Genomic DNA, 14356 nt, shown 5'->3' with positions numbered 1-14356 from the left:
AACAAGGATGAGAAGCATGATCCGAAGGTTGCAGCCGTGAAGATTGAGGAGGAGTTCGCCATTGCAGCCCAGACGTCCCTAGGAGGGAGATGGGGTGGTCTAGAGCTATAGTTCAAAAGGAATGTAGCTAGGCAAGATCCTTGAGGAGTCCACCTCTCGGATCATTACCTTGCTACGAGAGCCCAAATCAGTAGTAGCAGGATGGACTAGTGTCAGTTGGTGCAGAGGAGTGCCAATGTGATAGTTGCAGTGGCAAGAAGTGTTAGAGAGTGAGCAGTGCAGCGCAGAGTTGGTAGTACTGCAGATGGCACATAGCAGAGGTCAGGAACAGCGCAAAGGTTTCAAAGGGTCAGTGCAGAGACTAGCAGCCGTCATAATTCCAGCAACGAGATGCATCATACTGAACACCTGTTCAGTAATTTTGGATGCTTTTCCGTTGCTAATGTAGTAGCATCAATAGTTGGAGAAGGTTGCAGTGCAAGAGCAGTCGGCAGTGGCAATGCCAGTAGTAGCAAGGATGCAAAATTTCAGAGGGAGTTGCAGTATGGATGCAGTGTTGACAATGGCAGGGTCAGCAATAGTATAGATGCAACATTTGCGCACTAGTTGGTGGGCAGGATGATAGACATTAGCGGCGCAGAGGGAGATATTACAGAACAGGCTGATGCTTCAGCAGGTTGTATTGCTAGAGCGCATTCCTCGCTAAGAGGGATTGTTGATTTCTGGTAGCGTTAGAGGTGCTCTAAGTCTCAAATTTTGCAAGGAGGCTTAGACACATGCATTCTCCAATACACATAAATCGCTTGGAAATTCCACTCGGAGACAATTTTATTAAAATAGTTAATTATTTTTAATGGGTCCCTAAGTCTAAACTTAGGAAATTAAAATAATTAATGGGTATTAATCTAAACTGTGGGTGAAACTTCTAGAAGAAGGTGGAGATCAAGTCAATATGATCCTAGCCATTGATTAGAATCTACTTTGGGTCGTTGATTGATCATTGAGAGGATTATAAGAGGAGGCTTGATGGGAAATTGGAGAACACATCGAGTGAAGATCAGAAGATCGAATTCTTGAAGCAGAGCCGTTGCCAGAGAGGAATTCGAAGTGATCTTTTGCAGTGAGGGGCAGGGTTAGTTTTGGTTGGAGATTTCTCCTGATCCAGGAATACTCAGCAGAGGAGGCAGAGAGAGATCCAGCAGAGGCAGCGCAGAGCTAGAGAGGCTGATGTAGGGCCATGCAGAGGCAACACAGAAGCCGTGAGGAGGTCCAAAAATTTGTTGAAGGAATTGATATCAGAAGCCGGGAGTCGGGGTGTGAGATCGGGAGGTGAAAATCGAATTTCTTGGGCAGCAAATCGATCAACATAAGGCGTGATGTTGTCCCTAGAGGTTGTGACGCTGGGATGACGTAGTGACTGTGCAAAAGCAATGCAGAGGCAGCCAGGGGTAGTCCATTCAGTGGCTGGATTGGCTAGGATGTTTTGTGATAGTGTGAGGTAATCTCACTTATCTCTCTGTCAATGATATTCTCTGTACTGGATAGCCAGGAAGGCATCCAGCGATTGTATTCAGAAATTGCTACTGCATAATAGTAAAAACCCTCAACTACTGCACCTATTTTCCCACACTGGGTTTTTTAGGGGACATTTGTCCAAAAGTAACTATGTAGATGTGTTCTGTATTTCTTTCTTGCTCAGTTTCTTGTTTCCCCATATAATAATTAAAGAGTGAAGGCTGTAGTTGTATTTACTTCGATATTTACAGTAGAACATCGTAAATAACTTGCATGGATTAACAAGTACGAGAAGTAACATCAGTTTTTTGCAGTAGGGATTCCGGTCTAGGAATTTTCATAGGTGGCAGTGCTACTGAGGTTGTAGATGAGGTTGAGGCATCCTCAGACTCTGAACCATATGATGTCTATGTAGCTCTTGATGATGATGATGATCATGTGTCTAGTAGTGGTGATGGATTTGATGATTGATCATGTGTAGAGTCTAGACTTGTAGTCTTGTAGTAGGCCGATGACTTCATAGCTTGTAGAATTGTTTTTGGACTTTATAGGCCATTTAGAGCCTCATTGTTTATGTATTTCGTCCATAGATATATATTGCACTCGGTGTCATTTTTATATATTCACCTTTACATGGTATATAAATGAGCAAGCTTTGCATATTTTGTCTCTATTGGCTTGGAATCATGGTTTTAAATCTTAAAAATAGTTTTTTTCACTAAAAATTAAGTATTTAATGTATTTTTTTAAAAATCGGTTCATTGAGATCTGACCAGTCTCGGGTTGACTGATTTTGGTTTGAAACCCGGTTTACTAGTTGGACTGGTCCGGTCACTGGTTCCAGTTTTCAAAACTATGCTGAGAAGTCGGAAGGACTTGGATGGGTCATAAAGGCCTTTAACCAGAGGTGATTGGCCTAGAGAAATTACACGATTGGACAAATCTTCTCCTAAGAAGTCAGAAGGACTTGGCTAGGTCATAAAGAGCTTTGACTAGAGGAGATAGATGTAGTTAACCTGTGAAGCCAAAAGAACTTGGCTACTAGAAGGACTTGGCTAGGTCATAAAAGACTTTCACTAGAAAGGTGAATGGTCCAAAGGCAAATTGTCTCATGAGAAGCTAGAAGGACTTGGCTAGGCCATAAAGGAATTTGACCATAGGAGATTGATTCATTTTCCTAAGAAGCCACAAAGGACTTCGGCCAAAAAGCCCTAGAAATTTACATTGCCCACTCTAGGATGGAGTTATCTTATAGACATACATTAACATGGAAATCTCATGGACTTCTCTTATGGAGGAGAAATTTCAGCTAAGGGGAAATCTGTTGTAGAGAATATCTCCCTTGCTAAAAGGGAGTGTTGATTTTTGTGTAGCATCGGGAGGTATTCCTGCATGCTAAGAGGCCTCCCAAGTTGGCCAAGGAAAATTATGAAAATAGAAATTAGAAGTTTAATTTTTGGGGTTCATGTAGGCTCCAAACTGTCAAGTCGGTCTCACCATGAAAGGGTGTGACCCTTGGTCAAAACGCACCCATTTGACAAGTATAAATACACAAGGGACATCCTCATTTCGATCACTCATCACCACACAAGACATATTTTGAAGCAGACGTAGAAGGAGCAGAAAGGAGGACAAATTGATCAAGTTTGACTGTTGACTGCAGTATGGATCTGACTACAGGACGAGTTGCTGACATATTTGAGCTGAATGCAGGGCTGAAAATTTGACTATTTACCAACGTTGACTTTTGGTATTTCTAGTGGTTTGACTAGCATTGACTGGCTGGTATTTGACCAAGTTTGATTGGTATCTTGGACTTGGTTTTTGGCACAAATTTCTAGACAGTTTATGTAATTGTGAACCTTGTTGAAGAACAATTTCTCCTAGAAGAAAAGTTGTTGGGTTTTCTCCCAAGTTTGGGTTTCCCAGGGAAAATTTGTTGTCTCTATTGTGCATGCCTGTCTCTTTATGATCTTACTGTTTTCATTGCATTACTGCTGAGATATTCTATGTATAATTGCTTAATGTTATAAGTGGCATAAGATAAATTGATTGGAAATCATTAGGAAGTAATTATTAGATCAGAAGATCAGTTTCTACTGTGCATCCTAGTAGAAAAATCAACACATGTTTCAATGATGCTTTCCATCGAATTGTCACTTATCTTAGTGATCCTTTGTTTGTGTTTCCATGTGTTGCAAGTACATCATATCTAACAGATATTTGCCCTTATTGTTCTTTGGGGTGAACCTCAAGCAAGGTTCCTTAGTCAAAGAGCTTTTGTTACTAACAAGGCACAATCGGTAGAATTATGTGGAATCGTTATCTGCATATTCATGCTGGAATTTATGACTCATACTTTTGGCTTTGGTGATAAGCAGGGTGGTGTCTTGTTTAAAGGAAATCTACGGGGTGATGCAAATAAGAGTTATATGAAGCTAAAGGGGAGATTGCAGGTTTTTTTCTCATTATGCTTATTAATTCTCACAGGCTATGTTGTTATTGGTCCATGCTTATTTCAATAATGTTATCCAACATTTAAATATGCTGTCTGCAGGAGAGGTTTGGGGAACAATACAAGCTTTTTCTTTTAGTAAATCCAGAAGATGACAGGCCGATTGCAGTGGTTGTCCCCGAGGAATCATTGCAATCAGAGTCAACTGGTAACTACTTCCACAACTGTTAACTCTTGTACTTCGAAACAAGTATTATAGTGTATGGAACTTATTCCTGTAGGGTTTTATCATTTATGAGATTCTAGAAAGAACCTAAGCACTAGTGGAGGTGTATGGATGTTTTCATTGTAACGACAATATTGAATATAGCTAATACGTGTTTTATTATCTAGTCATTTTGACATATTTCCAAATGCATCTTAAGGATGTGAATTTCAGATTGGTACTTGACTTGTACGTACCACTAAGTTTTGCGTCAAAAATGTGCTTACAGTTTTAGGACAGTCTTTGTTGCTTGTGTGCTTCCTAAGCACATAAATGAAGCATAAGTGACAGAAGGAAAATAAGTGATGGGAAATGTCAATGCACACATAACTTTAACATGAAATTGGAAACAGATGTAAATAGATCGTATTTAAAATCCTTGAGAATTGATTAAAGTTCTCCAGTGTCAATGCCTCTCCTAGATGTACAAAGTAGATGCAAACAATGATGGCATAAGAAGATAAAAATTTATGCACACAGAGCACACATCTTGAGCAACTTCAATTTAAATTTGAAAGGGGAAGTTTGTCTATAATTGTTTCACATGATGATTGAATGTGTGCAGCTGTACCAGAATGGTTTGCGGCATCTGCATTTGGGTTGGTGTCTTTATTTACTATTCTTCTCCGAAACGCACCTTCCCTCCAAATGAACTTATTGTATGCTCCTCCCCTCTTTTTGGAGTTACATGTGTTAGCAAATTATTTTTGATACATGTGTGTATTGATTTTCACAAGCAGAAGCATTCTTGCAGTTTTCAATGGTTTATTATGTATGAATTTACATTGGAGAGAGATCCTGATTCTACACAATATATGAAACTTCAATCATAGTTGAGTTATTGAGTTTTCCTTTTCTTTTCCATAATTGCTACATGCTTTTAGGAGAAAGACTTGAATGATCAACTAACTCAGATAATCTTTGATTATTCTGATTATAAACTGTCTTGGATACTTTCGGAATTTTTCGCATGCACATCATGTTCATATTATATCATGCCTCTGTTTGGACTATCTGCCATTATTGTGGTATCATTATCTCTCAGATCTGCTCTGAGAAAACCTTTGAAATAATTGTGAGTGATTAGCATATGGTCATTGCTAATTACTCCTCCATTTGGACTGGTGCTTTTCTAGATACAGGAAGGGTGTCCCTAATGATTGTGCACTGACAACACTAAGGAAAATTTGCAAGTTTAGTACGAGTGATCAGCGCACAAAATTTGTGTATTTGATATGCATGCAAGCAACCAATGACACAAGAAAACTTTGTTAGATTGTAAGGTTTACTTACGTAATAATTTCAAGTTGTTGGGCATTAAGTTGTCAGATGATGGTTGAGAATCGAGATAATAATTCAACCACGTCAGCTCGAATAAGAATAAATTAGATCTTACAACAAATTACAATCTTTCTAAAACAGAAAAACACGATCATATTAAGTGAACCGAAGCTGATATTGCATATCTTTTTCGAGTTCCTCTTATTCATTCTTCATTGTGTTTATCATTTGTGCGTCATAGTTTATATGTCTTATATGGTATCAAAGTGGGAAGATCTTGAGGTTTTGAAAGATGAGATGCTGTGTTTGTTGCCGCTATAGAAAAACTGTAGCCTATAGAGAACGGCCATACATATTTGTCATTTTTTTTTGCATCAGCCATTTGTTAGTTTTTGTAGCATCGGGTGTGTTCTAGCCACGAAACTTTGTGGAGAGGCTAGAATACATGTATTCTCCAAAATCCAAAAATCGTTTCTAGAATTTCCACCTAGAGACGACTTAATTAAAATAATTAATCTCTTTTGATATTTGTTTTGGAGAATTTAGTATCTATGGATAAATACTAATTCCCTAGATAAGTAGTTGTGTCTAGAACAACAGTTTAAAGTGTTTTAGACTTTTCCTATAAGCAATAGATAAGATGAGAAGATAGAAGGCGTACCTGTAGTTCTGATTTCCTCTCGTCTCCCTTGTATCGATTCCGTCTCTCATTCCCATACTTAATCCGCTTGAGAAGTACCCTGTAAACACAACAGAAGACAAAAAACCGATCAAAGCATACGATCTATTGAATATAAGTGAAAGGAATCAGATACAATTCACACATATAAGCATTATGAAACAACACAAACATATGGGAAAAAGGTTCAAACACTTTATTAGATAGAAGAAGGAAATACAAGCATTTGTGTCTGTTTCAAAGCCATCCCTCCAGCTTGGATCCCATCCACATCACATCAAAAGCATGACAAACTTGTAGCATGGCAATATTTGCTTCAAAGCCAAGTCTCATAGCAGCATTATCTCCTTACAATTCAACATAGTCCAGCCCCTGATCACTTAGATGAGTGGTCAATTTATAGGAAGATGAAGGAGGTTTTGTCATTAATGGTGGCATTGAATGGCCTTCCATACTTAGAATTAGTTCCATGGAGGAAGGGATGAGAGGATAGGATGCACCTTAACTCATTCCTCATCTATTTTCGAGCTCATAGGATTTGATAAATCAGGGAAACTTCTAGATGACTCCAAAAGGTTAGAATATTCCTCAAACCCTATGTGAATTTCGCTCATTCTTGCCTAGCGCAGGTGAAAGGAAGCCTAAGTGCTTTGCAGAGCACCCTGGCAGTGGACTTAACTGCTCTGCAGCGCACCTTCATAAGGGCTTACCTGCACTGGTCCCTCTAGAGGCTATTTATGGATGTCTTCAAGTCATGAAACTGTCTGGGAAGGAGGCATTCAAAGGGGTGACTTGTTTAGGGCATGAAGCAACTGAAATTAGGGTTTGATGAGCCCTAAAACACTGATTTGAATGTTGGGATTTGATGTGCCCAAATAGATCTGTAACAGCTGCCCCCTAAAGCATGAAGTCGGAAAAATGCCAATGTCGAATGAAATGCTTTACGATGTGATGAGGAGGTATCAAAGTGGAAGGTGACTTGCATCAATTACAATACATATATCATGATATTTGATTTTACATGAATTGTTGAGGGAAGGCATACCCATGCTCAGCTTATAAACTTTCATTACATGTACATAAACAGTTGTCTACAGATATAGACCCATGATCGGAATGACCATCAATGTAAAGCCATTGTACATATGATTTAGTACTCCTGAAATCGCAACCCAGATGGATGAAACTAGATCTGGGGTCTTCAATCTCGTTCAATCGTTCGCTCAAGTATGAGTCTTAACCATGTGAACATGTGATCTGAAGTCGAACATGGGAAGACACCATCTGATTACCAGCCAATGATGTAAGCTGTTAACAGATGCGAGAGAAATCACCGATAATGATAATGATCCTCAAGGTACTACAGTACATTCTGCATGGTGTGAATGGATGATTTGATGTCGAACACCATACAAAGTCTTTCAGTCGAAGGCCATTGATGTATGCCTATCGCCGGAAGCGAGAAACCTGCCATTGATGCATGCAAGCTTCAAGGTATTGAATGGGTGTTTCTAAGTCAACTTCTTGGATAATGTGCTGATGTCGACAAGAAGCGACTCGTTGCAGGAGGGCCTTGATGTATCCCACATCATTGACATGAAACGAGTGTAATGATTTTAGAGATGGAATTTGACTGATGACACAAGGTTCATGAATGGCGGTCATGAAAATGAAGGCTTATGGTATTGCAAAAGATGAATTTTCATTGGATGACTTTTTTTGAACATGTTGGCGACACTAAAGTGAATTGGTAGCATTGACCCAAAACAAAGTGATGGATGGTATGATAGACCAATGGTGTGATAACCATCAAGCTAATAACCCAACCCAAATAGTCACAGTGATGGAGTGAAAGTGTCATGTTCAAGAGTGACTTGCTACCATAAAGTGGTTTTCTCCTTTTCCCATTTTCCCCAGTCATTGCTGACCAGTACCTCTTTATTTTTATCAAGCTTGAGGAGAATAACATATGCTTGTTGTATAATTTCACCCTTCGGGCGAATCCATCGCTATTTGATGTTTTAACGAGTCTAGCGAAGGTGAAACTCAATCTTGTCTAGATGGACAAGTTTGTCGCTATTTGATGTTTTAACGAGTTTAACGACAAAGATAACTCGGTCCTTTTCATGTTTAGAGAGTTTGAAAAGAGACAAAAAGAAAACTCCGCAAGTTCTTTTTCGTAAATTAATCTCTCAAGCCCGAAAAAGCGTAAAATAATACAAGAGAGATATTGTTTCCAATCCGTTAACGAGCTGGAAAGGACAAGTGTTGACAATCTTTTCATGTTTAGAGAGTCTGAAAAGAGCTTAATGAGGATTCCATTTTGAGGAACGAGTGGTGTCTAGGGTAGCAACTGGTTCCGACGATGCTGGAACTTCTCAAAACATGTTGATTGATGTGAAGAGGCTGGCTAATAAGACTACTCATTGCAACTGTTCCTCAAAAAAGGGTAAAACAACCAAGTGAAAGCATATGATCGGCCAAAGGGATGGTGGCGATGGGATGAAAACAACCAAGGCTCATCTGACAGAAAAGGTTGATGGAATGGCAATCATGAGGGTTAAAAATGGAAATGGGTTCATTTTTGCACAAGCTTGAACCATAGGGAACTATGCTTGGATTCAGTTTCATGTTTACACAAGCTTGAAACGAGGAAAAACTTTGCTTGAAATTGGTTTACATGCCCCTAGCATGATGAAAGGGAGAGTCTCCGGTAACTAGATGGAAGTCGCTACGGTGAAACAGGATGGTTATCCAACACCTTTTTGGCTTCGTCCAGATAGGGACAGAGGTGAATGGGGTGATTCCCTTCACATAACCTACCTGGAAACTTAACTTTACCACTAGGTGCATGCCCCCCAAGCTTCATTACATTCACCTAAGTAGACTACTCGTGGCTATCAGGTGGATGGAATGAAGGTTCGTTTACGAGATCAAGTGAAAGACTCGACTGGGATTTTACGAGATCAAGTGAAAGTCTTGACTGGGATTTTACGAGATCTAATCAAAGACTCGAATTGGAACTTTGTTTTGGAGAATTTAGTATCTACGGATAAATACTAATTCCCTAGATAAGTAGCTATATCTAGAACAACAGTTTAAAGTGTTTTAGACTTTTCCTATAAGCAATAGATAAGATGAGAAGATAGAAGGCCTACCTGTAGTTCCGCTTTCCTCTTGTCTCCCTTGTATTGATTCCGTCGCTCCTTCCCGTACTTAATCTGCTTGAGAAGTACCCTGTAAACACAACAGAAGACAAAAACCAATCAAAGCATACGATTTATTAAATATAAGTGAAAGGAATCAGATACAATTCACACATATAAGCATTATGAAACAACACAAACATATGGGAAAAAGGTTCAAACATTTTATTAGATAGAAGAAGGAATTACAAGCATTGGTGTCTGATTCGAAGCCATTCGTCTAGCTTGGATCCCATCCACATCACATCAAAAGCATGACAAACTTGTAGCATCACAATACTTGCTGCAAAGCCAAATCTTATGATTGATTCACTTTATTCAATTGATTATTCAGCCCCTTTAGCCCCGCTAATATTCGACTTTTCCCTTCGACTTGACAACTTTAGCATTATCTCCTTACAATTCAACATAGTCTAGCCCCTGATCACTTAGATGAGTGGTTAATTTATAGGAAGATGAAGGAGGTTTTGTCATTAATGGTGGCATTGAATGGCCTTCCATACTTAGAATTAGTTCCATGGAGGAAGGGATGAGAGGATAGGATGCATCTTAACTCATTCCTCATCCATTTTCAAGCTCATAGGAGTTGATAAGTCAGGGAAACTTCTAGATGACTCCAAGAGATAAGAATATTCCCCAAACCCTATGTGAATTTCGCTCATTCTCGCCCAATGCAAGTGAAAGGAAGCCTAAGTGCTCTACAGAGCACCCTGGCAGTGGACTTAACTGCTCTGCAGCACACCTTCATAAGGGCTTACCTGCGCTGGTCCCTCTAGAGGCTATTTCTGGATGTCTTCAAGTCATGAAACTGTCTGGGAAGGAGGCATTCAAAGGAGTGACTTCTTTAGGGCATGAAGCAACTGAAATTAGAGTTTAATGAGCCTTAAAACACTGATCTGAATGTTGGGATTTGATGTGCCCAAATAGATCTGTAACAACTGCCCCCTAAAGCATGAAACCAGAAAAATGCCAATGTCGAATGAAATGCTTTATGATGTGATGAGGAGGTATCAAAGTGGAAGGTGCCCTTCATCAATTACAATACATATATCATGATATTTGAGTTTACATGCATTGTTGAGGGAAGGCATACCCATGCTCAGCTTATAAACTTTCATAACATGTACATAAACAGTTGTCTACAGATATAAACCCATGATCAGAATGACCATTAATGTAAAGCCATTGTACATATGATTTAGTACTCCTGAAATCGCAGCCTGAACGGATGAAACTAGATCTGGGGTCTTCAATCTTGTTCAACCATTCGCTCAAGTAAGAGTCTTAACCATGTGAACATGTGATCTGAAGTCAAACATGGGAAGACACCATCTGATTACCAGCCAATGATGTACGTTGTTAACATATGCGAGAGAAATCACCGATAATGATAATGATCTGCAAGGTACTACAATACATTCTGCATGGTGTGAATGGATGATTTGATGTCGAACACCATGCAAAGTCCTTCGGTTGAAGGCCATTTATGTATGCCTATCGCCGGAAGCGAGTAACCTGCCATTGATGCATGCAAGCTTCAAGGTACTGAATGGGTGTTTCTAAGTAAACTTCTTGGATCATGTGCTGATGTCGACAAGAAGTGACTCGTCGCAGGAGGGCCTTGATGTATCCCACATGAACGACATGAAACGAGTGTAGTGATTTTAGAGATGGAATTTGACTGACGACACAAGGTTCAGGAATGACGGTCATGAAAATGAAGGCTTATGGTATTGCAAAAGATGAATTTTGACTGGATGATTTCTCTTGAACATGTTGGCGACACTAAAGTGAATTGATAGCATTGACCCAAAACAAAGTGATGGATTGTATGATAGACCAATGGTGTGATAACCATCAAGTTAATAACCCAATCCAAATAGTCACGGTGATGGAGTGAAAGTGTCATGTTCAAGAGTGACCTGCTACCATAGAGTGGTTTTCCCATTTTCCCAAGTCATTGCTGACCAGTACCTCTTTATAATTATCAAGCTTGAGGAGGATAAGATATGCTTGTTGTATAATTTCACCCTTTGGGCGAATCCATCGCTATTTGATGTTTTAACGAGTCTAGCGAAGGTGAAGCTCGGTCTTGTCTAGATGGACAAGTTTGTCGCTATTTGATGTTTTAACGAGTTTAACGACAAAGATAACTCGGTCCTTTTCAGGTTTAGAGAGTTTGAAAAGGGACAAAAAGAAAACTCCACATGTTTTTTTTCGTAAAATAATCTCTCAAGTCCGAAAAAGCGTAAAATAATACAAGAGAGATATCGTTTCCAATCCGTTAACAAGCTGGAAAGGACAAGCACTCGGCAATCTTTTCATGTTTAGAGTCTGAAAAGAGATTAAAGAGGACTCCATTTTGAGGAACGAGTGGTGTCTAGGGTAGCAACTGGTTCTGGTGATGCTGGAACTTCTCAAAACATGTTGATTGATGTGAAGAGGCTGGTTAATAAGACCACTCATTGCAACTGTTCCTCAAAAAAGGGTAAAACAACCAAGTGAAAGCATATGATCGGCCAAAGGGATGGTGGCGATGGGATGAAAACAACCAAGGCTCATCTGCGAAACCAGAGATTCTGGGTTCGATCCCCAGCGGAGTTGCCAATTTGTTTTGGAGAATTTAGTATCTACAGATAAATACTAATTCCCTATATAAGTAGCTATATCTAGAACAACAATTTAAAGTGTTTTAGACTTTTCCTCTAAGCAATAGATAAGATGAGAAGATAGAAGGCCTACCTGTAGTTTCGATTTCCTCTCGTCTCCCTTGTATCGATTCTGTCTCTCCTTCCCGTACTTAATTCGCTTGAGAAGTACCCTGTAAACAGAACATAAGACAAAAACCGATCAAAGCATACGATCTATTGAATATAAGTGAAAGGAATCAGATACAATTCACACATATAAGCATTATGAAACAACACAAACATATGGGAAAAAGGTTCAAACACTTTATTAGATAGAAGAAGGAATTACAAGCATTGGTGTCTGATTCAAAGCCATTCGTCCAGCTTGGATCCCATCCACATCACATCAAAAGCATGACAAACTTGTAGCATCACAATAGTTGCTTCAAAGCCAAATATCATAGCAGCATTATCTCCTTACAATTCAACATATTCCAACCCCTGATCACTTAGATGAGTGGTCAATTTATAGGAAGATGAAGGAGGTTTTGTCATTAATGGTGGCATTGAATGGCCTTCCATACTTAGAATCGTTCCATGGAGGAAGGGATGAGAGGATAGGATGCACCTTAACTCATTCCTCATCCATGTTCAATCTCATAGGAGTTGATAAGTCAGGGAAACTTCTAGATGACTCCAAAAGATAAGAATATTCCCCAAAACCTATGTGAATTTCGCTCATTCTCGCCTAGCTCAGGTGAAAGGAAGCCTAAGTGCTTTGGAGAGCACCCTGGCAGTGGACTTAACTGCTCTGCAGCGCACCTTCATAAGGGCTTACCTGCGCTGGTCCCGCTAGAGGCTATTTCTGGATGTATTCAAGTCATGAAACTATCTAGGAAGGAGGCATTCAAAGGGGTGACTTGTTTAGGGCATGAAGCAATTGAGATTAGGGTTTGATGAGCCCTAAAATACTGATCTGAATGTTGGGATTTGATGTGCCCAAATAGATTTGTAACAGTACCTAAGTCTAAACTTAGGAAAACTGATTAATTAAAGGGTATTAATTAAGTCATGGTGAGAATCTTCTAGAAGAAGATGTGAATCGATCTCTAGTTAATCTTAGCTATCGATTATGTTTTAATCTTGGCCGTTGAAGCCTCAATGAGAGATTATAAGAAGAAATTCGATGGGGGTTGGAGAACACACTTGAGGAGCAAGGAATTCAATATTGTTGGGAAATCGAACTCCAGAGTAGCAGCTGTGTGTTGCCAGAGGTGATTCAGTAGTTTTGAAGCAGTGAGAGAGGGGCAGGGATAGTAAGGCCGGAAGGAAGTTTTTCCAGTCCGGTGAGTGCATAGCAGAGAGACAACGTACTCCACAGAGAGGCTGACGCAGTGCAGAGAGGCAGTGCAGAGCTTCAGAGGGAGATCCGTATTTTGTTGAGGAGAAGTCGAGATTCAGTGGCAGGAGTCGGAGTGGGAGCCCGGAGGCTAGAAGATCGAGTTTCCAGAGCAACAGCTGATCAATAGAGTGAGAGAGACGCTGGTCCGAGCTAGGTGACGCAGAGGCAACGCAAAGGCAACAAGGAGTAGCTCATCTTGAGCTAAGGTTAGTGTCGGATCACCGGTGGAAGTGAGATTTTTCTCACTAGACTTTCTTAGCCATTTTCTCTGTATGGAAAGCTAGATTTGAGCTTCCATAGATTTGTACTTGAATTTACTATTGCATAATAATAAAACCCTCAGCTGCTGCACTGTTTTCCCAAGTTGGGGTTTTCAGGGGACATTGGTCCAAAAGTAACGGTGTTTTATTGTGTGTGCATCTATTCTTCCAATTTTATTTCTTCCGCAATATTTATTTTGTGAAGGCTGCGGTGTATATGTTTCGATATTTTCCTTAGGAAACTGCAAATAATTTGTTTAATTAATTTAACAAATAGAAGAAACATTATCAATTGTTGCAGTAGGATTCGGGATCACCGAATTTTCACATGGTATCAGAGCATAGATCGTAAGCTAGAGAGCTAAGTGCAGAAGGAAGGAGGTTGTTCGAATCTCTGCAGAGGCAACAGTTCAAAACCCTCTAAGGCAGCACAGTCCCTTGGGCCAAGAGGGTTAGTTTTTGAGGAAATTTATTTCTTTGAGAGAGTCGATAGAGAAAATAAATTTTCCAGATCAAAGATTGCCAGAGGTAGGGGGAGTAGCAATAGTTTCCTTGCAGAGCAGATTTTCAACTGGGACGCCGATATTTTCCAGCAGTTTGCTAGTGCAAAATAGAATCAGGAGGGAGGAAGAGAACGCACTGAGGGAATTCTTTCCTTAGAGG

At 39.8% G+C, this 14356-nt stretch overlaps 1 protein-coding gene across 1 annotated transcript in view; it reads left to right on the top strand.

Annotated features, from left to right (window-relative positions):
- The window catches only part of LOC149151108 (putative zinc metalloprotease EGY2, chloroplastic), a 398174-nt gene that overhangs the window by 183632 nt on the left and 200186 nt on the right, over positions 1-14356 (top strand). Inside the window, exons 6-8 of the mRNA XM_089440546.1 lie at positions 3897-3971; positions 4073-4178; positions 4801-4894. Coding sequence (XP_089296672.1) covers positions 3897-3971; positions 4073-4178; positions 4801-4894 — 275 coding nt within the window. The remainder of the gene's footprint in view (positions 1-3896; positions 3972-4072; positions 4179-4800; positions 4895-14356) is intronic.

The sequence above is a fragment of the Pinus tabuliformis genome, chromosome 9 (assembly GCF_031772625.1).
Source record: "Pinus tabuliformis cultivar Carrire ecotype Pingquan chromosome 9, CPIR1, whole genome shotgun sequence".
Classification (NCBI taxonomy): domain Eukaryota; kingdom Viridiplantae; phylum Streptophyta; class Pinopsida; order Pinales; family Pinaceae; genus Pinus; species Pinus tabuliformis.
This window is presented reverse-complemented; position numbering and strand designations above follow the sequence as displayed.